We start from the raw sequence: 23,953 nt of genomic DNA on the forward strand, positions 1-23,953 counted from the left end.
GGCGTGTCCCTTATATATGAAGGGAGGGGCCGAGTGTGGGCTGATGATGGACCAAAATGGTCGTTGGGCTGGCGGTGGCGGGTAGCCGTTGGGGGCACTGGCTGCCTCGGGCCGCTGTCGGGCCCCCCTCCATTTCTCGTGCCGGGCCGTGCTGGCCCACGGGCTTGGGGGTCAGCCCAAGCACGGCCTGAGCAGCGGGCCGGGCCAGCCCGAGCCCGAGTTTCATCGGGTCGTGCCGGGTTCGTGTCGGGCTTTTTTTTCGTGCTTTGTGTCGTGCCGTCGTGCCTCGTGCTGCAAGGCCAAGTATAGATATAAAGACAGATCATATAACCCACAGACAGCGGTCCGTCTCTAAGCTGTTTAATGCATTGCATTTAGCTAGGATCAACTATAAATAAATTTTTGTATACCACTGTATGGCTATTTGATAGAAAACGTATCAAGGATAAATAAGAGCAACATGATTATAATTAGGGTTGTCGCTTGTACGCACTTCAGGTGGGAGCACCTCTGCGATGGATAACACATGTTTGCATTATGTTGATAACAATTGTGTTCATTCTAAAGAAGGGGGCAACAATTTTAGAACCGAAGCTTACAAATTCACAGACACCCACATTCATTCAAATGGCAAATAAGCTAAGTAGTCCATACTGATACATCATAAGCTCCAATCTTTATCCTTGCAGCAAATAACCAAAATAGCTAAGAAACACATAGTACAGCAAGATAGCTAACACAAAGACACTGAAAACATTTGTCAGTACTATTTACAATCATTTGATACACAAGTACAGGAGGAAGATAGCTAACACAACCATTACCTCGCGCGATTTGGTGCCACAAATCCATCTCGCGTGAGTCACCAGATCCTCGCGCGCACAACATCGATCCGCGTGTCGTCGACTGCCGGAGGCGAGGCGTACAACGGTGCTGAAGCCGTCGACTAGACCTCGGAGCACGAGCGTCCCCCGTCGTCTTGCGAGGCGACGCGGCCTTCGTCTCCAGGCTTCGCCAGGGTGTTTCTTGCAAAATCTCCATCACAGAGACGGGGTGAACAGACCCGTTGTACGTGCCCTTATGCTCCCGTTAGGTTCCACAGTACAGTAAGGCAGAACGACCGGACATGCAGTTCAGGTTCCTACAGTAAGTACTAATTCGAATCACAAATCCCACAAGAATCGAACTTGCCTAGAATTCCGAGCACAAATCTAATCCAACCTGTCATCACACAGCCACTAACCGGAACTACCGAAGCGTTTCTTCTGAATTATTCACGTTTTGCTGCGCCAAGAGAGACTGCAGATCACTGCCATTTGCCAGGCTGTTGAACTCTACCGACCTTGATGGATCAGTAGGGTACTTCCTCTGGCAGAATGTTATGAGCCTCTTCACAGACTGCAGGTACTTTCTGGTCGTCTCATCATTCATGATGTGAGCCACGCTGTTCGTGTAGATCTTTTCGCGAGCAGATCGCTCATAAATACCAACCATGGTCACACCAATTGGTCATGGTGAGTTGCCCATCGCTGATATAGTTGTCCACTGCGGCCAAGTAGTCTCGTCTCATACAGCACTTGACCACCTCCAGCAATGCTTGTCAGACATCAGGAGGGAGAGCCTGCAGTTTGATGCAAAATAATGAACAAGTACTGTGATACAAGATTGTCTGCACATATGAACATAAGATCTACTAGAGTTGCTAAGAATCTGTATTTACCTTACTCAACTTGTTACAGAGAAGGAAAAAATAAGAAGGAAGCAAAAACAGAGTGTATAGTTAGAACTTCAGTACTTAACCTAGTTCACCTATCTGGCTAACATAAAAATTTAATAGGAAGCGAACATTATTCCATGGCTCCTTAGACGAGCGAATCTAGCCGGGAACATCACCCTGGTGATCTGGGTCAACTTCATTACATGACATGGGTTTTATTAAGTCCTAAGTCCTCATGGTGTTTTACTAAAGAATTTGTAGATTTTATCGGGTCAATGGACCCTGATAAATGGACCTAAATTTGCCCCTGTTCTTAGATCTGCAATAACTCGACAAACATACATAAGACATGATGAAGGTAGTCTTCCAGTTAAACATTATTCTAAGCATACAAGATTGAAAGTAGCTGTGATAATGACTCTAAACAAAATTGCAGATATTCAGAAATGACTAAATAATCTCACAGGGAAAGTTTGATTGCACAACGATCTTGAGAGAAAATAGTCGCCAATAGGTAGGGGAGATCGTGAACAAATCAGCAGGCTTACTTAGAGCACACGTTGCAACCTGATCGTCGATGGTTGACAGATCCGTTCTTATGTTACAGAGATTTCCTCTCTGAACATTTGAGAAGGCAAAACAATAATATCGATTGCTCGTTGCTGTGAGAATCTTTGGTCAATAGAAGAAATAGTTCAGATACAGATTTAAACTAATATTTATCAGAAACTGCATCACTAAATCATTGGGTAAGGTGCAGATATAGTATAGTAGACAACATCTGTCCTTTTACAAAAATAGGATCATCTTAAATGTGAAATGGACATGGAGTATTAACAATAGCATGAACCATCATTCGTTCACTACATCATACTCAATCCGCTAATTACCAATATAATATTCACGCTTCCTACATTCCCTTTATCACTAAGCATTAGATAACAATATTCAGTGTTGTAAACAAAGTAAAGCAAAATCGTACTAAGAGTTCAAATTAAAGCATGCTATGAGATGGGGTGACAAACCTATGAATTCATCCAACCAACATTCGCAATAAGCATTTGGTCATTCACCTCCTGAGTCCACTCGTCCATCAGCCTCCTGAAGAACGCGGCGATCTTCCTCGTCGCAGAGACGCGGAGCTCCACGAACGGCACATCTCTCGGTACGCCGTCGCCCTCCCCACGCTGGGCCTCCGTGCCGGCCGCCTTGGGCTTCGTCGCGGCCGCAGCCTTGGCATGGAGCGCCTGGTTGTCGCGGAGGAAGTCGTTGGTCTGCCCCTCCCCAGATCTCTGCCGTGTCGACGTCGGCGAGCGGGGCGGGGTTCTCGATCAGGTCCTCGAGGGAGGCAGAGGCGCGTGACGTCATCCTCGCCGAAGAGCGTGGCCGGCTGCCGCAGCGCCCGCAGGCGCCGGATGACTTCCTCCCTCGGGAGCAACTCCTCGGAACCCCTCTGTGCCCGCGACGCGTCGTCGTCAGCGTCATCGGCTGCGGAGGTGGGCGAGGAGCTCGAGGAGGAACGGGAGGGGGAGGACACCGGGTTTGGAGGAGGAGCTGGCGCTCAGCCTCGCGGTTGCGCTTGAGCTATCTCGGCGCGGCGGAGGATCTTGCGGCCGCCGAAATCGGCGTTGCGAGCTGGAGGAGTGGAGTATTCGCGAAGCGCCAGGAGAGACGAGCTGGACGGACGGCATCAACGACTAGATCAACATCAGCGCGGGAATCGGACGGCTGATAAGAAACAGGCGACGTGGCCCAACGATTTACGTGAGCTTGGCTGCGGTTTAGAAAGAAAGAGATTTGTGAGGAAGAAGACGAATATTATTTCCATTATAAAAAACTATATGACCTCCCTGTAGTATAATTAGCGTAAGACAAATAAGGGTCTGTTTAGATTATCTGATCTAAAGTTTAATGACTAAAGTTGAAGAATAAATTTTTAGAGAGATGGTCTAAACTTTTTTTTCTTTTTTGTGCTAAAGAGATAGTCTAAACTTTAGACAACACTTTGGACCTCTTGTTTGGAACCTCAACAGCTAAAGTGGTCTAAACTCTAAAGTAACGTAGAATCCAAATAGAGCCTAAATATAAGTCCTTGCCTTCAGATTGCTTCCACATCGCCCTAAACCTAATCTGTCTTTGTTCCCTGTAACAACGACTAAGAGCATATTCAATGGTCCCTATTCTCATCCCCAATGAGAAAAAACTACCATTCGAGGAATTTAGCTTGCTCCAGTAGATCCCTATTCTCAACCCCCGCGCCGGCGCACCCCTGATGGCCGCCGCTCCGCCGGCGCGGGCGTGCCCCCACCATCGAGGGCTGAGGAGCCGCACCACCCTAGCGAGCATGGAGCGCCCCCCGCTTAGATGCGCCTTGTAACATCCCACGTCCAAAACTGCTTATATGGCTTAGCTCCGCACGTGGAACGGGCCTGCATACATGTAGCACCCCTCTTACACTTTCGTCATCGCTTCGTGTAAAAAGGTTAACACGAAGGTGCAACGTTTGGAACGACAAGGATTATAAGCTGGCCCTCGTCCTCCTAAACTTTCAAGGTGATACTAAAACCACTAACAACAACTCCACATGTGCCACTTAGGCTACATGGCCCAACTACTACAGGCTACTACTAATGGGCTGGGGTGTTACACGTCGTGCCGCCGCTACACTTGGGAGTCCGAGCCACTGCTCGCCTGCTCCGTGGATTAGGTTTTGACTTGTGCAGGAGTGGGGACAAGAAGGGTGCGGTGTTATGGGTCGACCAAGGTGTGGTGGGCTGCTTGTTGGCTTGTTGGACTCGTCGCACGGAGCGGAGTGATGGAAGCTGGGTCCCTGGGAGCCAGTGTATTCGGTGATTGGTCGGTTGTTCGGCTCTACTGTTCGGTTTCAGGTCAAAACCGAAGCCAACACCGAACTTCTGGGATTTCAAAACTAAAACCAAAACCAAAAACCGAAAAACTAACATTATTTCGTTTCGGTTCAGTTCGGTTTTCGGTGTAAATATGCCTAGCTTAAGGTAGGAGAGCACGGTGCTGATGACGCGTGTGGGGATCCGACGGTGGCAGCAACGTAGCCGGGGATCTGGTGGAGGCGCATATACTTGGCCAAATGGGCCAGGCCCGTTAGACCACGGGTCCGCACCAAAAAACGCAGCCTAAGCCTGATGTGGCACGGCCTTCTGGTGCCTATGCCTGGCCTGGGCCGCCACTGTGCCCGCGCCTGAGCCTCCATTCCGGCCCGTAGTACCATCACGGGCACGACATAGGCCTCCATATATTTTAAACTATGTATGTGGACGCACGTTTTGAAAGTTTAAGGGCTGATCTGGCATCGCTGGTGCCAGCTTGGACCGCCACATCAGCTGACGGGTATTTTAAAAATTTGGAAACCTATATGACATCCTCTGCCAAGTTTAAAGGCCACCGGTGCATTTTACTCTTAGGGCTGGGAGACCAGCCAAGTCCCACCACTACAGCAGAAAAGGTGGCATGCATGAGCACAATGAAGTTTATAGAGCAGCTCCTATATCATTTTGGTAAAAAAAGAAAAATAGTTGACTTAAGCAACTCTAAAAGTTGATCTACGTTAGGACGGGGCAGCCGAGTACTATGGAGTACAACCAGAGGTTAACAGCCAACAACAGAGAGAAATCGCTTCAGAAAACATGCATGGCGCACACACGCTAACAGCCAACAACAGAGTGAAATCGAGGAAGTACGCCGAGTAACCCATTTACCGAACTAGTCAAAAAGCTTTCCTTCTTTTCTGTCGGCTACACAAGCCAACAACAGCGGCATCAAACGATGGACTCCAAACTGAATTCCGTTGCACACCTGGCTCTGTTTTCAGGCTTGTGTATGTATGTATGCACTGATAGCATGCATGGCGCACACATGCTACGGCATACTTCTACTTCATATTCATCACCCTCTTCTCGCCCACACACTAGCTAGCTGTACCTCTATATGCATGCAGCATGCTTTCACAGTTTCATTGTTTGTACTGCTGGGGAACTGCAAGGAAAGGCTTGAAGGTGAGCACCAGCCCGATGACCTCTGTCAGATTCAGGAGCAGAAACACCATCTGGTCACCTGCATGTATATATATACCAAAAAAATGTGGGGATTAATCACAATCCCTTTTTATCCTTTCATTCAGATCTGAATCCTCTATGTGGTTTTACTGCAGTAACTACTTGAAAGATCATAGTGCAAAACTGCATATATATAAATTTACCTGGAAAGAATGCGGCATGCTGACGCTTTTGTGCCCATGAGAACCTACAACCAGAGGCGTTTCAGCAGTGAGCTTCTTGTTCAAAATACATGTACATACACATACACTACCTTGTCCTGCCTGGCCCATGCTTTCATGCTTATCACACAACAAGCAATCACTTATAAGCTAGGAATGATAGACTAACTAGCACCATTTTCAAAACCGTGATGAACATCAAACGAATAACAAGAGGGTTAGGCAGCACTGCTAGCTTTGCACATACAGGATGCCTGCTCCGGCTGGAGCAAACGCCTTGGACAGAGACATTGCCGTTGTTGCTATCCCGTTTGCAGCGCCCCTTTGTTCCTGTGGCTGCAGATAGCATCCGGTTCAGATGTTAGGTTTATCTGACATATTGACATCAACACTGATAACAATTACTGATCTACGTTAAAAAAACAATTATTGATCAGTTCTTGGAAGGGCATCGGATGATAATCAATATAACTAGCATAAGTTGGGCAAGTACCACAGCATTGTTTTGCAGGAGCGAAGTGCCAGTAGTTCTCGTGATCTGATCAACATACTTAGACATTAGTATCCCAAAGCAAAGCTGAACATTTGAATGAAGCACAAAGGCAGCATAGTAAAGCAAAATACATGGCCAGCATCTTTTGTCCTGAATTTCTAATTGTACACAGCAGTGTATGTATTTAACCATTTAGTGGTTGGTGATGTGTTTTATGTGTTGAATCTCAGAGCTTAATCATAGTGAAGTACTTACTGCAAAAACGCTTTTGAGCATTGCTGCGATATATAGAGGTACGTCAAGTCTTATTCCTGACAAGTGTGTCATGAAGGGATAAGCAGCAATTATTGGTATAGATAGTGCCTGCGATGCTTATTGGTCAATTGATAAGAATTATAAACAATTTTGAAAAGAAATAAAAGGGAAACATCAGTATGGAACTATGGAGACACTGCAAGATGTCAAACAATAATGGTGACTGATAACTCACCGATGAAATTCGGGTTGAATTGATTGGACCAAGGACTTTATCGATCCAACGGTAAGCAAAGATTTGATATACTAGAAGACTGGCACCTACAGTAGAGCAGAGGATAAGTATAGACGATATATCCAGAAATTGCATTTACTACAGTATACAGACTTTATTATAATCATAAAACACGCAACTGATCAAGTGGATGCCTCAGATTTTTTAAAGTTTTTGGGAAGTAATTGGCTGGAGTGGAATTACCTGCGACCGTAAGGACTTGGCCCACATCTTTAGATGCAAAGCTAAGCCCGCCATATTTTCTGTCACTCACGGTCCATAGAGAAAATATCTGATGTTGAATCCCAACATTATCCAACTTTTATAACAATTCATTTCAGTGTAGAAGCTGTTGTGGTCGGTAAGTGGTACCTCAGAATATGCGGTGTCGTGAAGGGAGAAGACACAGTATGATATAATGGAGGACATCAGTGGCCAGTTTCTGAGTAAGCTCTTCTTAGGTGGCTCTGCACTTTCTTGAGTTGTAGTACCTTCTACCATTTCAACTGCTCTCTCAAGGCCTTTGTGCTTATGTAGGGTCTCCTGTTTAGTTTAGTTGCTCGATGAATGAAAAGTATAGATATAAACCGACATCAAAGTGCAAAATTATCTAAACAGAATTTTGTGTAATTTAATAAGGAAAGAGAGCATATTCACATGGACTTGGCTATTTTAGTGTGCCAACAACAAGACATATGTATGCCTAAAAAATCTTAAAAAACATAAAAAAAAACCCTTCATGACAACAATAAATCTGAAAGCATACATTCATATAGAGAGCAGGTTGTGCTTACCGGGAGCCATACACAGCTTATGAGAACCAAGGTAGCCAAAAATGATATACATAGACATGGCAATAAATATGGGAACCTGCATGATGTTGGGACAAGAAGATCAAATGAAAAAAAAACATTCTAACTTAGTGTTAACAAAATAATTTAATTCCGGTCGAAAGGAATACTACCTTCCGAACACTGAATTCTCATGAAACAGATGTGGGTATTGTTTGACAGGCTGGTAATGAGGAAGGAAGGAAGACACAGAAGTTGAAAAGTAAGTAATCCAAATGGTTAAAAACAATTATCTTTTTTTTTTTTGAGCAAGCAAACAATAATCTTTGTCAGATACCTGTGCTAGATAGCCCCCAATTGCCGGGCCAATTATCACACCCATTCCCCATGCTGTGCTGACCTAAATCAAATCAAATGGATCAAACAGAGTGTATAGTACTATGCAGTAGAAGCAAGTGTTGTGCACTTATGTGTAGAGCTGGAGCTTACAACTGATATACCCAGAGCCTGTTGGTCAGGTGGGCAAACTTCAATGGAGTAGGCCTGAAGAAGAAAGCAATAACCACGTTCACATTTTGACTAGACTATTTGCTGGAATCAGGGCACAGCATGTGACAGCGACATATATAGTTCCTTTGTCTCTTCTTAGGGATTCTCACCTTTCAAGTTTTTAATATAACCAGAGTAGGTACACATACCTTTACTGGTGCAAGGAAGCCGTTGAGAGCACCGAGAAGAAACCTTGTAGCAATAGCCATCCAGTACTTGACACTCAGTCCAAACAGAGTGTTGAACACAATGCTGAAACATATGTAGGTTTGGAAATGGATTGGTAACAGATAGTTATATATACAATAAAGGGGAAAAAATACTAGTACTACTAAGATTTAACTTCGATCAATTATGGATAAATTTTTTTGTGGTAGCTGTTTGTTATGGAAAGAAAGGAAGAAAGATAGACGGCGATGGATGGAGCACTTACATCGAAAAGACAGAGAACGCGAGGACAGGCTTTCGACCAACACGATCTGCCGCCACACCCCAGAAGACCGACGCGACACCTCTGCCAATCATATACGCCGCACCTGAAGAAAAGACGGGGAAAAAAAGGAGGAGAAAGAGATTTCACGTCGACCAGAAAAGAAGAAGAAGAAGAAGAAGAAGTAGTCTAAAGATACACGCATGGATTTCTGTCAGCCATTGGCACTTGGGTTGGGTTGAGTGTGACTGTGTGAGTGACAGCAAAAGCATACGTACCGAGGAAACCAGCGTAGAATCCAATGTCTTCCTCCCTCGGAGCGACATGCAGGTCCTTTATCTGTTTCATCAACATCAGGTGGAAAAAAAAGGAAAGAACGAAAAGGAAATCAGTATCTTTGACGTGCCAAAAAAAAATGCATAGATGATTTCAGTCAGAGCACAAATATGCCAGACAAGAGAATGGCAGGCAGGCTTACCATGAAGTAGAGGAAGGGGAACAGAGACGTGATTGGCAGAGCTGAAAAAAGGACAAGAGCAGTGGCGTTGAGAAATCAGTTGCAGCAGCAGAGTACAAACGTTTTCATAAGAAGCATCTGTTTTTATTCATTCAGTATCAGTAGCTGCCATGGCACCGCCGGCCTGGCCGAGAAGAAAGAATGTCCAGTCCAGCAGACCAAAAAAAAAAAAAAGATGCCAAATCTCGTAGAAACTGTGTCACATGTACTAGTATAGAATACCCAGATCGAACAAGAGAGTAGCACGCAGGCAGTAAAATAAGACCGTCTGTCGTCCTTCCTCGGACGACGTGGTCTGGCTGGTCTCGGCAGTTGGAATGGATGGATCGATAAAGAAATGGAAGGAGCAGAGCAGGTAGCAGGAGGAGTCAGCGTCATGAGCGTCAGGTGTGGGAGAGTAGTAGTACGTGGACCGTGGACGTACCGGAGGCGAAGGTTGTGGTGGCGACGAAGAGCAGCTCCTTGTAGGGGACGCCGGACTGGGTCTCCTTCTTCCGGTCCATGGCGCAGCCGGGGCACCCGTCGTAGTACACCTTCGCCGGCGCCGGCGACTCCTCCCCCATTTCGACCGGCCAGCTCTGTCGGTCCGACTACTAGTCTCCTACTCGATCGGTGTTCAATGCTCGGAATGGTCTCGGTCGAGGCGTCAGAACAGAGGAGGGAAGGAGAAGGGAGAGAGGGGACGATCGGAAGTGGAGAGGAGAGGAAGCAAGGAAGGAAACGTGAAGGAAGGAGGGGCGGTGTACTGCACTGATGGTGGGTGGCCCCGGCCCGGGGCCCTTGGTAGGCGTGCCAGGCCGCGCGTTACCAGATGTGATGACCTCTCGATCGCCTTCCTTCCTTCCTTCCACAGGCGGCCGAGAGATGAGATGGGATGACGACAAAGCTAAGAGATGGGAGGGGCCCGCGCCACGGCGCGAGTGACAGATGGCCGCCGCCGAGCTGCTGGGCCTGTGTCATCTCACGGAGCTACGACGGCGGGCGGCGGGCGGCGGAATAGATGTCCTGTACTCCATAGTACGTCTGTACTGTACGTGTCCCGTCCTAGGCCGGCATCGAGCAATGGCGGCGGCGGCGGCGGCGGCGGATCGGTCGAGGCGATTGGTAGTTGCTACACGCCTACACTACACAACCCGTTCCGTCCCAAGGATAAGGATTAATGTGCATGCGGGTAGGTTAAAACTGTACGGATATTTTCGAAACCGAATCCGTTTAGAGAGGTAAAGATCTGTCCGTATCCGAGTCCGGATATCCAATATCTGATATCGTATCCGTATCCGAATACTCAAATCGCATATTTATGATGTCGATATCCAATCGTATCATATCCGACATAGTTGACACTATCCGTATTCGAATCTGAATCCGGATAGAAATATGAAAACAAATGTAATATCGGTGATATCCGTATCCGATCCGTTTTCATCCCTAGTTCTATGAATCATTATTCTCCAAGAATTGGATTTTAAAACACAAAATTTGATTTTACTTTTGACATGTTTATTCTTTTATTTTATTATATTGTCCAGCCCGAGAAATCGTTGTCGAACCTGCTGGAAATTCCTGGCGGTCGACTTCTGCTGCTATTAGACACCTGCTGGAATAATGGACTCGATGAGGACCGGATTGACAATGGACGCCTGGCCACAGCGCCACTGACAGCGCAGTTGCGATCTTACACCCTGCATTGGCTGCATTGGGGCCTTGCATTACAAGACATTATCTGTACAGTATCAATTAGCAATTTAGCTTACAGTAGGCTTTCCTTACTTAAACTTGGCTCTACAGCCGCGTATTAACACCATCTAGCTCAGATGTAGCTTAAAGTAGTTGCCCAGCCTTGCACTAGGCCATGCCAGTTAGGTTTTATCTATATTTTATTTTAATTTTATATGTACCGTGACATATTATCAATAAATTTGATGACTTGGTAGATGAATTATAAAGAGATAAAGAGAGTTTCATCTCTATAAAATCTATTAGCACATAGACCTTACTAGACACGTGCAGTGCGCCAAAAAAGAGCCAAGGGCAAAAATAACATTTCACAGTTGTTCTCTCACCTCCTGAGCAAGAGATAAATATTTTAGTTATTTAATATATTTGGTGTCTTCCAGCAAATTTGTCTCAAACTAGACTGTCCAACAGCAAAGCGACTTTTTTCGATGTCCGCTAGCAAGCGACTTCCTGTAGCCAATTTTGCCTAAACATTAATAAAGATTGCACGTAGAATTACATCCTTCTGTGGATAGAAGTTTTTTTCCACTCACGCAAAAGGTCTACGCGTCTTTGTATTAAGGTAAAGAAAAAACGTCCTAGAGGGTCAGAAGAACTATACATGGACGCTCAGACCCATCCTAGTGTACAATGTACTGAAATCTATGGCGTTACATTGGACACTGGTCAATCCAAGAAGATACGCCGACTAGGAGGCCTATGCCTGGGCAGCCGAGCGGCGACGGCGCCACTTGCGCGCACCCACGTCGCCCTCCGGCGGGAACAACTCACGAAGCCCCTGCATGTTACCGGGGTTACCGCTATAGATTTCTTTGTACGCCTTCAAGGCCGACGTGGACGAAGACGGCATCCCGCTGGTTAGTCCCAGGCACCTCAAGACAAGGTACTCACCTCGCTTGGACGCCGTGATATGTGATAGGCTCTGCGCCGCTATCCGCTTGCTCCTCTTGGGGAGCGTGAGTGGTGCACGTCCGCCATGGTCCACATCATCTTCCGGACAGCTCCAGGAGAGGCGGCTGCCTCACCTTTGTGACTCGCTCGACTGAAGTGTCCATCGGCGGGGTTCGCTCGAGGGGATGGAGTGCGGTTGTCACGTCCGTGGCACCCCACGACCGTCGCGCCTCCCGGGGTGGAAGCCCTGAACAACGGCTTCGTCAAGGCACGCCTCGGCATCCACAACGCCAGGGTGTCCCCTCTCCCCCTAGGAGGTGTGACGTGTGGTGGCCCCTGCACATGCGACGACGGAGGCGGATCCGTCATCCACTGTGCAGTCTTCGCCGGAGAACGGATGTCCACCAGCGATGTGTTATTACGAAACCACTTTATATTATGATAAAAGAAAATATCTACTCCTACTCATTTGAGATATTTACTAATTAAATTTAACACATAAACGCGTAATTTTCTAATCAAAATTTAGAATGGCCGGCTCTAGCGCTAGACAACCTAAACACAACACGCACGTCTCGTATTTGTGAGCCGAGCTAATACTCACCCACGAGCCCACGACACGATAATCTACCCTTTCGGAAAAAAAGGACACGATAATCTACCACATGTTGGCGACGAAAGCATGTTAATGAGTAGAGTACTATATAATTTGATGAGCTATCATCGCATCAGTGGAAGCCTCCTAAAGCATATATCGACCTGTTTATCACCGCAGTGCACAGTCCACTAATCTCCAATTACCACTGTAGTTCTATATACTACTACTATTTGTTGTAGCACATGCATGATGCATGCATGCTTATTATGCTTATATAAACTTTATATAAAGGGTCCGGCTAATAAGTATATAGGGTAATATTGGGAGCTAGCTGTCACCGTCCCCTGAATCATCTTTATTGCCTTCCCAATAAGATTAGACACCGCATGCAGGTAAACAAAGATATGGCACTAGCTGGATATATATTAGTACATATAGTCTATTATTACAGATAAAAAGGAAGTACACCAAAGTGAAAAAGAAGAGGTATGCAGGATAACAAAGTACTGTCTTCATCCCCGAATAAATCGATTTAAATTATATTGTCTGTTTAATTAAATTTATAAAAAGAGCATAAATATTTTTGACACTGTATAATTATAATTATATTATAAAATATATTTTACGGAGGAATTAATGATACTAATTTGCTGTTATAATCTTAATGCTCTTTTCTATAAATTTATAGAGACGAGGGCACGAGGCCAAGGAGCCTAGGACCGATGGCGGAGATTTTTTTTTTAATTTTAACACTTTTTTCGAACTTAATTTTAAATCTAACACTCTTGGTTTTTTTTAAAACTAACACTTTTGGCCGCGCCTATTGCCCTGGCGCGGCCAAATGCCTGTGTCGCGCCATGCATGGTGGCGCGGCAGAGGGCTGACGTGGCGGCGACCAGAAGCGCTGGCCGCTGACGTGGCAGGGCTCTGTCGTGCCACCGATCTTGGCGCGTGTCGATGTTTGACCACCGATAGCCTGCCACGGGGGTATCCGGGGCAGTATGTTCGGGCTTCAGCGTATGCAGAACTCGACGGTAAACGCAAGAGACAGTCGATTTATCCTGGTTCGGGCCCTCGATCGTTGATCGAGTAATAGCCCTACGTCCAGTCGGCGTTAGCCTTTGCGTTGGATTGATTGTAAAGTGTTGTGTTCTCTCAGTCCCGATCTAAGGAGCCCTGCCCTCCTTTATATAGTCAGGAGGCCAGAGTCTTAGTCAGTTTACAATGTAGAGTTCCTAGTAGGATTAGAGAATACTACTACTACTAAGATTACAGGGGAAGAATCCTAGTTAAACTAGATCTTCTCCCTTCCTTGCGGGGTATCCCATTGGTCCCGTACCGACAGCGCGGCAGTGCCACGCCCTGATCCATGGCGCGGCAGAGCCGGGTATAACCTCCGCGGCGGCCCGCGTGCCCAAGCAGTCTCCATTCTCCGAGTAGCGCAGCAAGGCTGGCCGCCGCGCCCGTCTTCGCCCGCGCCTTCCCGCCGCCGTGCATGCCGTCTGCCGCGGCCGCCCACGCCAGCCAGCCCACCCGCGCCAGCAAGCCAGCCGCGTTCGCCCGCCCACGCCAGCCAGGTAGCCAGGCCATCGGCCGCCAGGTGCGGCCGCTGCGCCCGCACGCCGGCGCGGCTCCCCCTCCGGCCAAAACCTCCGGTCACGCACAGCGGCTACCCTGCGCCCGCGCCTCTCAGCCCGGTCTTACGCGCTGCAACGAGGTACTCCACTAATATAGTTAGCACAGTTAATAAAGTTAGTAAAATTATTAAAGTATAGTTAGTAAAGTTAGATAGTTTAGTTAGTATACGTAATATAATAAGTTAGTATAGGTAGTAAAGTTAGGTAGTTTAGTTAGTACAGTTATAGTATGCCTTGTATAGATGTTAATATTTGATTAGTTAGTATAGTTATAGTTAGGAAATATATTAATGTTAGTATGGACATTACGTACGATGATTTCGACGACTTAATGAAGTTTCTTGAAATGCTTCTGCAGATGGATTGTTATGTTAGAGTTTTGTACGGAGGAAGTGTTAGGAGAGAGGATGTTATGTTTGAGGATATGGAAGAAGAATTGGAATGGTTTGATGAACCTCCTAGCTTCACCGACCTTTGTGTCCTTTTGAATATAAAGTTTGGCGGTGATTTCACACTAAAGGGGAGGTTTGATACTGGGAAGACTAGGGCACATTATGTCCTCATGTCCTTGCGCGACCCTGCTCACTGGTCCCGCTACACTAGGGTTCTCCAAGGTTCCAATGTGCCCATGGCTGAGGTGGTGGTGGATAATGGGTACAGGATGCATGGTGTTTAGGACGGCCCGCCCATTGATGGTTTTGGAGGCAATGAAAAAGAATTAGGGGTCGAAGGGGAAGCAACTCAGGATAACATGGATTTGGACGGTCAGTTGACGCAGGAGCAGTTTCATTCAACTGTAGTAGGCTGTATAAGTAATGACTTCGATGTGAATGAGTTCGAACGGGAAGAGGATAAGCAGGAGGAGGAGGACAGGATCGGTGATGTAGTTAGCAGTGATTCAGGTGATTCTGATGATGACCAAGGAGGTACAGATGTTATGGCAACAACGGCCGATGCCATGCCAGTACCAGTACATACTATGCCATTACCAGTACCAACTAAGGTTTTGCAAGGTGTCCATGCTCAGGGTAGACTAGTCACAGATTTGGCTACAGATGATATCCCCTATGATTCATGGGCCAGAATTAGCGAAGCGCAGCAGTATGTTCCTCCACCACCTTACACAGCGACTGAGCTTGAGCAACTAAGGTCCAAGAACGTACCTTTCAGGGGTGTTCCGAACTATAGGGATATCAGCATGACGGATATGGCAGTTTGTGATACCGGTCTCCAGATGTGTAGGAATTCATTGTACAACCATGAGACAGAAACCCTTCGAAAGGGGATGATATTCAACACAATGTCAGAGATGAAACTCTTCCTTCAGGACTATGCTGTGTACCACCATAGACCGTACACCGTCACTCATTCGGACCAGGAGTTGAGGTACCACTTGATATGCAAAAACGGTTGTCTGTGGAGGTTAAATGCATGAAGGAGACAGAGTGATGGCAAGTGGAGGATAACTAAAGTTGTTGAACCCCACACTTGCCTAGACAATAGGGGGAAGGAAAATCATCAGCAGCTCACTGCATGTTACCTTGCCCGTCATATATTGGGGCTCGTTGATGACAACAACGACATCTCGGTGTCTTCTTTACAACAGTCTATATCTAGATTCGTTAGGTACGATGTGACATACGGAAAGGCTTGGCGTGCTAAGCAAATTGCTCTGGCGATTCGATGGGGTACTCGGGAGGAAGCGTACAACAGGGTGCCCCGCATCTTATGTGCAATGCATTATTACAACCCTGGCTTGAAATGGTTTGTGGACACCAGAGGGATATTTTTTCGGGACCCATTGAGGCATGTCCTCTATCGTATGTTCTGGTCGTTTGCGTAAACGGAACATGCATTCTAGTTTTGTCGGCCAGTCGTACTTGTTGATGGCACTTTCCTGATAGGAAAGTATAGGGGCACCTTGATGATGGCTGCTGCTGTTGATCCTGAGGACCAGATAGCACCCGTGGCATTTGCTTTGGCAGAGGGAGAGAACAATGAATCGTGGTCATGGTTCATGCGGCTTCTATGTGTGCAAGTGCTTGGCCCAACTCGCACTATATGTTTGATCTCCGACTGTCACGCAGGGCTTCTTAATGTTGTAGCTGAGCATATAGATGGGTTCCCGCCTCTAGTACATAGATGGTGCATGAGACACTTTGTCGCTAATTTCTGGCGGTGTCAGCGAAAGCAGGAGGTATGTGACAAGGTAAAGGCTCTATGTTGTGTACGTACAGAGCACCAGTTCAAGGAGACAAAGAGAGAACTAGACAAGATGGTAAATGCCGCGGGAAAGGCTTAGTTAGAGGCGCAGATGGAACAGAAGGCTCAGTGGGCGTTAGCATATGACAAGGGGGTTTTAGGTATGGCATTATGACCACTAACTCCTCAGAGTCCTTCAACCGTGTATTCACCGTAGTTCGATCGTTGCCTATGTCTAGAATTGTTGAGTTCTCCTTTCATAAGTGCAATGAATATTTTGTGAAGAGGTGGGAGCTTGTGCAGAGGAATATAGCTGAGCAGGGGCATTTTGGAAAGGCCGGAGCTAAACATTTGAAGGAGGCTGAGGAATTGGCCAAGTAGCACACCGTCGAGCCGTATGGACCCCGCCGCCATATCTTTAGTGTACGGGGTAAGGGTGGCACAAGCCTGGGCGGCGAACGTTATGGTGGACGAAACTACTGAGTTGATCTTGAAAAGGTAGAGTGCAGTTGCAATGTCCCTCAGATCATGCATGCCCCTTGCTCTCATATGATCACGGCCTGCAGGGTTCGCAGGTACAACTATGAGGATCTACTATATATGTCACCCTTGTATCTCCATTCAAACACTGTTAGTATTTGGGAGATGAGCTTTGAGCCATACCTTGATCCAACACAGTGGCCACCTTATAATGGTTATGACTACGTGCCGCATTCGGATCTAATGAAGGTAGGGAAGGGTAGGAGGAAGAAGAAACGACTGAAGGGGGACATGGACACTATGAGAGGGTACGACGAAGACATGTACGGCGGGGGAGACTTCAACGAGACCCATGGCAGGAATCTTTGCTCTGTTTGCAAACAATCTGGCCATAAGGCTAGCTGACATAGAAGACAGTAGGTGATTTCATATTGTGTTCGTATTGCATAACAAGTAGTTCAAATTTTGCAATGCTACATAATGTTACTCTAAAAATTGTTAATTTGAATACTCCAACCCTTTGTTTATCATTTTGTAATAGGATGGCCCCTCCCACGCCGCACCAGCTGGCCCCCCTTCTTGATGTGGAGTACGGCGACCCCCTTCTTGTACCAGACGACGAGGTTCATTACGTCGTGGGACTTAGTTCATTACGTCCAACTTATGTCGAACGAATATTGCTGTCGAAAACTTGTAGACTCATAAACCAATGAAAATGTTGTATGGCAACTTATCATCCATTTATTTGCTTCATGTTCGTTTTGTACAGCACTTGTAGTTTTGTACAGCACCTCCGTCTGTAAGCCCACCTCCGCTTGTAGTTCTGTAGTTTTGTACAGCACAGACACGCCGTGGGCTATGGCGCGACAAATGATTACGTTCATTTTAGAATTTTTTAACGCATGATACAAACAGATGTGATCACTTAAGATCGATCATGGGTAATCCGAGTACATCATACATGGGTACAATACATCGTTAGTTCAAATGGAATATAAGACAACACAATAGAATTTCTACTACATGGCTACATTGATCATTAATAAAGCATGTAACTAACAGACGATGCAATCAAAAACCCTCAGTCAGAAACATACTGAGTAAGCAACTCATTGTCTGAGTACCAATCCTCAACCACAACCCTGTTGCTGTGGCTAGGCTCACCTGCGTTGCTCTGACCTGCCTATTGCCTATAGTAAGCGGCCTCCGCTTCATCTGCGGCTGCTGTGGCCTGAGTGAAGAACGCATCGTCATCCTCCTCCGCCTGTAACCCCACCTCTGCTAGAGCGATGAGCTCGCTCAGTCTGCCAGTGTCGTCCTCATCCTCCTTCTCCTGCAAGCCCACCTCTGCTAGAGTGATTAGCTCGCTCAGTCAGCCAGTGTCGTCCTCATCCTCCTTCACCTGCAAGCCTGCCTCTGCTACAGCAATTAGCTCACTAAGTCTAGCAGTGTCGTCCTCATCCTCGTCCCCCTCATCAGACAACACAATCGGTGATTGAACGGTGCGACCAGCTCGCTTTCTGTGCTCATCTAACTTCTTTTCTCATACCTTGCACGAGCCACCTCTGCAGCATGTTCCTCGCTATATCCAATCCCTTCATGTATAAAATGCAATCAGTTAGCAACGTGATTATATTACATTTACAATCAGGCAACGAAAATAGGCGTTCAAGCACTCACTGCCACATAATGCAGCAACATGCTTGTTCAAGACCTACATCTGTACTCTTGTCTCCTCCCTTGCCTCCTTCCTTGCCCTCTCCTCCTCTAACGTCATCCGTCTCTCCAATCCCCATTTATTAAGCCCAACATCGATCGGGTTACAAATATCGCGCTGTCTAGCAAACTCACGCATCTTTTCTTTGTGATGTTTAACGAATAGGTTGACGTAGTTAGGTCCATATCCCCTATTCCTTGCAATTAGTTGCCTCTTCTTCAGTTCATCCAAGAACTTAGCTTGACCATCGTAACGTTCCCACCTGCATTTCCTAGTGCTCTGTTCAAAAGAAATATTATATCATATATGTCTTAGCAAAAGAAACAAAATACGATTTCATGTTTACCACAAAAATAACGAACCTCTTCGTACTCAACCATATGACCGCAATAATGGCCTATTCCAAGCTCCGAAGGGACTAGGCCATAGTTAGAATTAACACCACATTCGCACTTGACTGGTGGTGCTTTGTAAATTAACCTTTCTTTCTTCTTTTGTTTTGCTTTTGGAGGTTCTTCGGGCCATTTGTTCTTAGGACCATACAACCACTCCTTGAAACGACACTTCGCCATTGAATACACCTAAATAACATGACATTAGTACATGACACATATAGCTCAACATTTCAACACATACACTTTGCACTTACTTCATGCTTGTTTGGACACACAAACTCCAACGTATTGTTAGGGTTTATCACGGCTTCGGTCTCCGCAATGGCACAGAGGAGGTTCCTCGAGTCGTCTAACTGCGGCTAAGTGCTTCTCCTTAGCCGTCATTGGAGGGGGGTTAGGGGGAGGTGGAACCCACCGCTCGAAGTGCTCTCGTGGATGTCGCCCTCTCCACCAATCGTCGAAAAGGAGGTACCTAGGGTCAAACTTGTCTGCACCGTCGATCCACTGAAAGAAAAAGCACCTCTCATGGGCCTACACAACAAAAATTCAACACAATATTAGTAACCTAGTAATACAAATGAAGAAGAAAAATATACAGAAATAATAACTTACATTAAAACGACTGCACGTGTAGAAGCAACGAGCCGCTGTGTCCAGGATGTCTCGATTGAAATACGTCGGCCTGGACGACCACAGTCACAATTAGGGATAGGGAGTTCAGGAGGGATGGGGGCATCTTTGCTAGACTCGTCGGGGTACATTTCTCTAGGACGACCCCGTTTTCGCCATAACTGCTCCAAAACATGTCTTCCATCTAATAAAACGGTTCAAATTAAACACCAATCAAAACAACACAAATTAATGCAAAATGCAATCATTTGCAATGCAACTAAAATATTATAAACAATAATTATAGCAACAAAAATATACATGGCAAACATACTTCTAACTAAATAATTAACCTTAACATTGACAAACTCATACTAATATCTTCACCATAGTTCTCAAACATAATTTTCCTACTAACCTTAACTCCCATTCATAATATCCTATCCACCATTCAAACAAAAATAAAATGTGCGTCATTACCTTGAACTAGGACGAGGAGGGAGGGAGGCAGTCGGGGAATGGAAGGGAAGGGAGGGAGGCGGCAATGGAGGGCCGGGCTGCCGCCGTTCGTGGCGCGGCGTGCTTGGATGAGCGGAGGCCGTTTTGCTGCTAGGGCAGTGACACTGGCCACGGCGGAGGTTATACCCGGCTCTGCCATGCCATCGATTAGGGCGCGGCACTGCCGCGCCAAGATTGATGGCGCGGTAGAGCCCTGCCACTTCAGCGGCCAACGCTTCGGGTCGCCGCCACATCAGCCCTCTGTCGCGCCGCCATGCATGGCGCGACACAGGCATTTGGCCACGCCATGGCAATAGGTGCGGCCAAAAGTGTTAGTTTTAAAAAAACCGAGAGTGTTAGATTTAAAATTAAGTTCGAAAAAGTGTTAAAATTAAAAAAATCATGGTGGAGCACCTAGATGCCACTGCCCTTAGCAGATCTCGAGTTCATCACGTCAAGGAGGGCAAGCGGTGCATGCTCCCACTGCCTTCAAGCGTTGGCGAGGCGGGAGACTGACGAGGTGGTGTTGTTCACTGGGATTTGGGGCCAATGGTGGAAGAACCCGATCCACCGCACCGTGAGTTTGACAAGGTACTGAAATCATCTCCACTCTTCATCTCCTTTCCCTCTCCTTAACTCTATCCCTCTACCTCTCCTCAAGGTGAAGCGAGTCTGGCAGTGGAGGTAAGAGTGTGCTCGGCAGTAGCTAAATCTGGTTGTAGCAGGCGGGAGCGGGCTCGGTGGCCGTGTGCTTGAGGTCAAAGATGACCTTTGCGTATGTCATTAACTAGAGTGCTAAAAAAGCAAAATGGTGATGTAACATAAGATTATGGAGGAGAGAGAGAAGAAAATTGGTTTATTATACAAGAAACTACGTCTACATGAAACTAATTAAGATAGGAAGATGTGTAAGAGCCTAGCATGTAGATGATACGAGAGGGAAGGCAAAGGATTGGCTGAAATTTTATTTTGAAGAAACCATGCACTCGGGTTATATAATTGTGCAGTGTCTACACGTGTAACACCTCGGTGTTACACTGTAAATCATTTACTAAAACATGTCATGAGCATCATGTTTATGTGTTCATGCATGTAATAAAGAGTGTAGATCAATTTCCGTAACTCGAAACGATCAACGGAAATGCGAAACGAAAGTTAATTCAATAGTCATGTTATATCACTTAAGGTTTAAAACCAATTTTTATTAAGCAAAAATGCTATAGAACATGTATGATACTTAAATAAGGTTCAAAGTGCAAACATTGTAGATGACAATGAAATACTCGCGGTACGAAAAATGATATTGCTAGCTAATATTTCCATTAGCTTAGGGATCGCAATTGGAAATCCAATTCAAGCTCTAACACTTAGAAATTTTCAAGTCTGTCGACTGTTTAGACACTGCTATGTTTAGCAATTTATCGCGAGAGATTGGGTAAAGAAATAGTGAAGTATTATGGCTTGTTTTAGTAGCCTAATGGAACCCCTAAGGTGTAGCAAAGTGGGTTTGGGGATTGGAGCAACTGGTTAGAGATTTCGAACGCTTCAAAAACCATGCACAGTGCGTTCTCGGCCGACTTCCCAGTCTATGCGCGGTCACCGGGACCGCTGCCCCGACGTCGCGGCATCAGCGCGTGCACGCGGCGGCATGGCCATGTGTTGGCCAGCCGCTGCTGTCGTAGGCTGTCCGCTCAAGTGCGCCAGCTAGCCGTCAACGCGAGCCGCCGCGCCCCGCCCCCCTGCGTCTGGCTGCCGCCACACTGTGATGCTGCTGCCGCCGTCCCATCACCACGCTGCACACCTGGTCACTACGTCATGCCTCAATGACACTGCATCGCCATGTGCTCCTGCACCGCGTCGTTGCTGCCTTGCTGCTGCACACGTGGGATGCTGCCTTGTGGCGCTGTTGGCCCACCATTAATGGCGCTGCGGTGCGCGGGCTAGTGCTAGCCATGGCCATTTGCGCTCGTCGCTTGCGCTTGGCATGTGTACCCCAGTTGCGACGCCCGTGTCCCACAAAAGAGCGCCAGCAGCGTCACTGCTCGTTGCTGTTTCCACCGCTATGTCCTCCCCTGCTTCCAACCGCGGTCACGTTGTGACCCCGGTGAGCCAGAGCATGGGAGCTTGCCTTAAATCTCGTGTGCTCATATCTCCGCCTTAGCGTCCATGTGCCAATGTCCCCATGTCGCCTTGAATTGCGTCACGACGTGCTTCAATTTGGAGTTTCCCTCTGTCATGCCATTAAGGTCGGGACCGGTCGCGGCCGAGGGCACCCACCCACCGCTCCACCCCTTGTCAATCCATCTGCACCACAAACTCCGCCTCCAACTCCACTTCACCCTGCGCACCTCACTTGCACCTCTACCGCCTCACCGTAGCCACTGACATGGTCGCACCATCTCGGAGCACTACCGCATCCCACCACCCACACGTGGCCATCCCTGTTCGGGGAACCTTCGGCCAAACCACCACCATAGCCGCAACCAGGGTAAGATAGTGATGCTATAGCGCTAGCTAGTTCACACCGTGGTGGTTTTGGGTGGCCGGCATGGCCACGTCACTATCGCGCATGGGTGCACGCCGTGGTCACCACTTCCATGAGCTCTAATGCTCCTGTAACCTAGGCTAGTGTAGGCGCTAGGGTTGTATACGGGGGTCGGCCCGTTAGTGGAGCCAGCGTGGGTCCTAGCTGGCCATCGTGGCCATTCGATGCCATCGCCGCCGCACCGGCGCGCGCGAGGGTGGCCGGAGGACTGGGCCATTGTAAAGGAGAGAAAGGGGAAGGGTTTATTTGCATAGGAGCAGTCTCTAGGAATAGTGTTGCGGACCTCGGGTTGAATTGCTGGTAGCTCAGGGGCATTTTTTAATATGTGCCAGCGCGCGCGGGCTCCCCGCCGTGGGCCGCCTCCGTGCGTGGGCCTCACCTCGCCTATGGGACGCCGCACGCTCGCGTGCGTCCGCACATTGCGCCGCGTGGGCCGAAATCAGTTTAGATTTTTCGTGGAAAATAGAAATAGCTTTTCATTTGTAATTCTGAGCTAAACTTTGGTAAATCATATAAAATCATGTAGGTATCCAAAAATTGTGAAACTAATTTTGTTAAGTTCCTAAAATTGTGCTCTATCTGTTAGTGTATTTAGTTCATATATATATTTGTTGATACCAGCGGCTATTAAATTATTTGTGAGTGTTTAGTATTATTTAGATTAGTATTTGTAGGAATTTTTGTGGCAAATGGGTAATAGTTTTGTCCATGAAATTTTTATAGTAGATTCATTATATTATTATGTGCTCACTGTAATTTTTGTAGCCTTAGAATTTGTTGAGAAATATGGTAGCTCAGTACTCCTTGTTGTAGTATATAGGAAATCGTTAATAAGAGTAAGAATATATTTTAGTTGTTAAGTAGCACTTGTAGATGAAACCCTACTGGCTTGATGGGAATGATGCTTAGCTCAGTACCGTAGTCATTAGAGCTAGCTTAGTGGCTTAGTAGATGTATTCTTATTTTAAGAACTATTGTTGCCTTAATATTGAGTGTTGCATAGTCATTGCATGCATGTAGAGAACGAGTTGGTGGAGTTCATGACCGCGGACAAGTAGGAGTATGAAGAGGTGATTGAAGAGTACGAGGAGGAGATCCTCGTGTAGGAGGAGGTCCCGGAGCCACCACTGACTGACTGAGCGAACACCGCGCCTGCCCCAGACAAGCCCCGATGCATAACCCTTATTTTGATTAAGCACTGAATATATATATTTGTGATGTGCATTTACATTACAGGCATTTTATAAAAACCACCTGCATAAATATATCTGCCCTATGAAGTCCTACTAGCATAGGTCGAGTAGCTGCTATGATTAGGCTATCGGTAGCGTGAGTAACCTGTTGTTACTCACAATAGGTGATTATT

The 23,953-nt window shown here is 46.8% G+C and overlaps 1 protein-coding gene and 2 pseudogenes across 1 annotated transcript; all 3 read right to left on the bottom strand.

Moving 5' to 3' along the window:
• Positions 1-1,227: 1,227 nt before the first annotated feature.
• LOC136479310 (uncharacterized) lies at positions 1,228-2,068 on the bottom strand (annotated as a pseudogene).
• Positions 1,506-4,028, bottom strand: LOC136479311 (uncharacterized; annotated as a pseudogene).
• Positions 4,029-5,300: 1,272 nt separating this feature from the next.
• Positions 5,301-10,348, bottom strand: LOC136483465 (protein ZINC INDUCED FACILITATOR-LIKE 1-like). The gene is made up of 17 exons (XM_066480548.1): positions 9,703-10,348; positions 9,240-9,280; positions 9,040-9,100; positions 8,765-8,867; positions 8,481-8,583; positions 8,272-8,325; positions 8,120-8,182; positions 7,956-8,005; positions 7,786-7,861; positions 7,364-7,534; positions 7,196-7,283; positions 6,953-7,038; positions 6,718-6,825; positions 6,463-6,507; positions 6,217-6,305; positions 5,952-5,995; positions 5,301-5,806 (listed from the first exon to the last, which is right to left on the bottom strand). The coding sequence occupies exons 1-17, from the start codon at positions 9,839-9,841 to the stop codon at positions 5,706-5,708; spliced, it is 1,422 nt and encodes a 473-aa protein (XP_066336645.1). The 5' UTR covers positions 9,842-10,348; the 3' UTR covers positions 5,301-5,705.
• Between the last annotated feature and the right edge of the window lie 13,605 nt (positions 10,349-23,953).

The sequence above is a fragment of the Miscanthus floridulus genome, chromosome 9, assembly GCF_019320115.1.
Source record: "Miscanthus floridulus cultivar M001 chromosome 9, ASM1932011v1, whole genome shotgun sequence".
Classification (NCBI taxonomy): Eukaryota; Viridiplantae; Streptophyta; class Magnoliopsida; order Poales; family Poaceae; genus Miscanthus; species Miscanthus floridulus.

What these genes read in the sequence shown, in the direction of transcription:
- LOC136483465 (XM_066480548.1), bottom strand. Translation starts at nt 9,841, where the DNA reads ATGGGGGAGGAGTCGCCGGCGCCGGCGAAGGTGTACTACGACGGGTGC. An exon ending in ACGACACCGCATATTCTGAG is followed by an intron (nt 7,284 to 7,363) that starts GTACCACTTACC and finishes ATTCAACATCAG; the next exon opens with ATATTTTCTCTATGGACCGT. An exon ending in ATTCAACCCGAATTTCATCG is followed by an intron (nt 6,826 to 6,952) that starts GTGAGTTATCAG and finishes TAAGCATCGCAG; the next exon opens with GCACTATCTATACCAATAAT.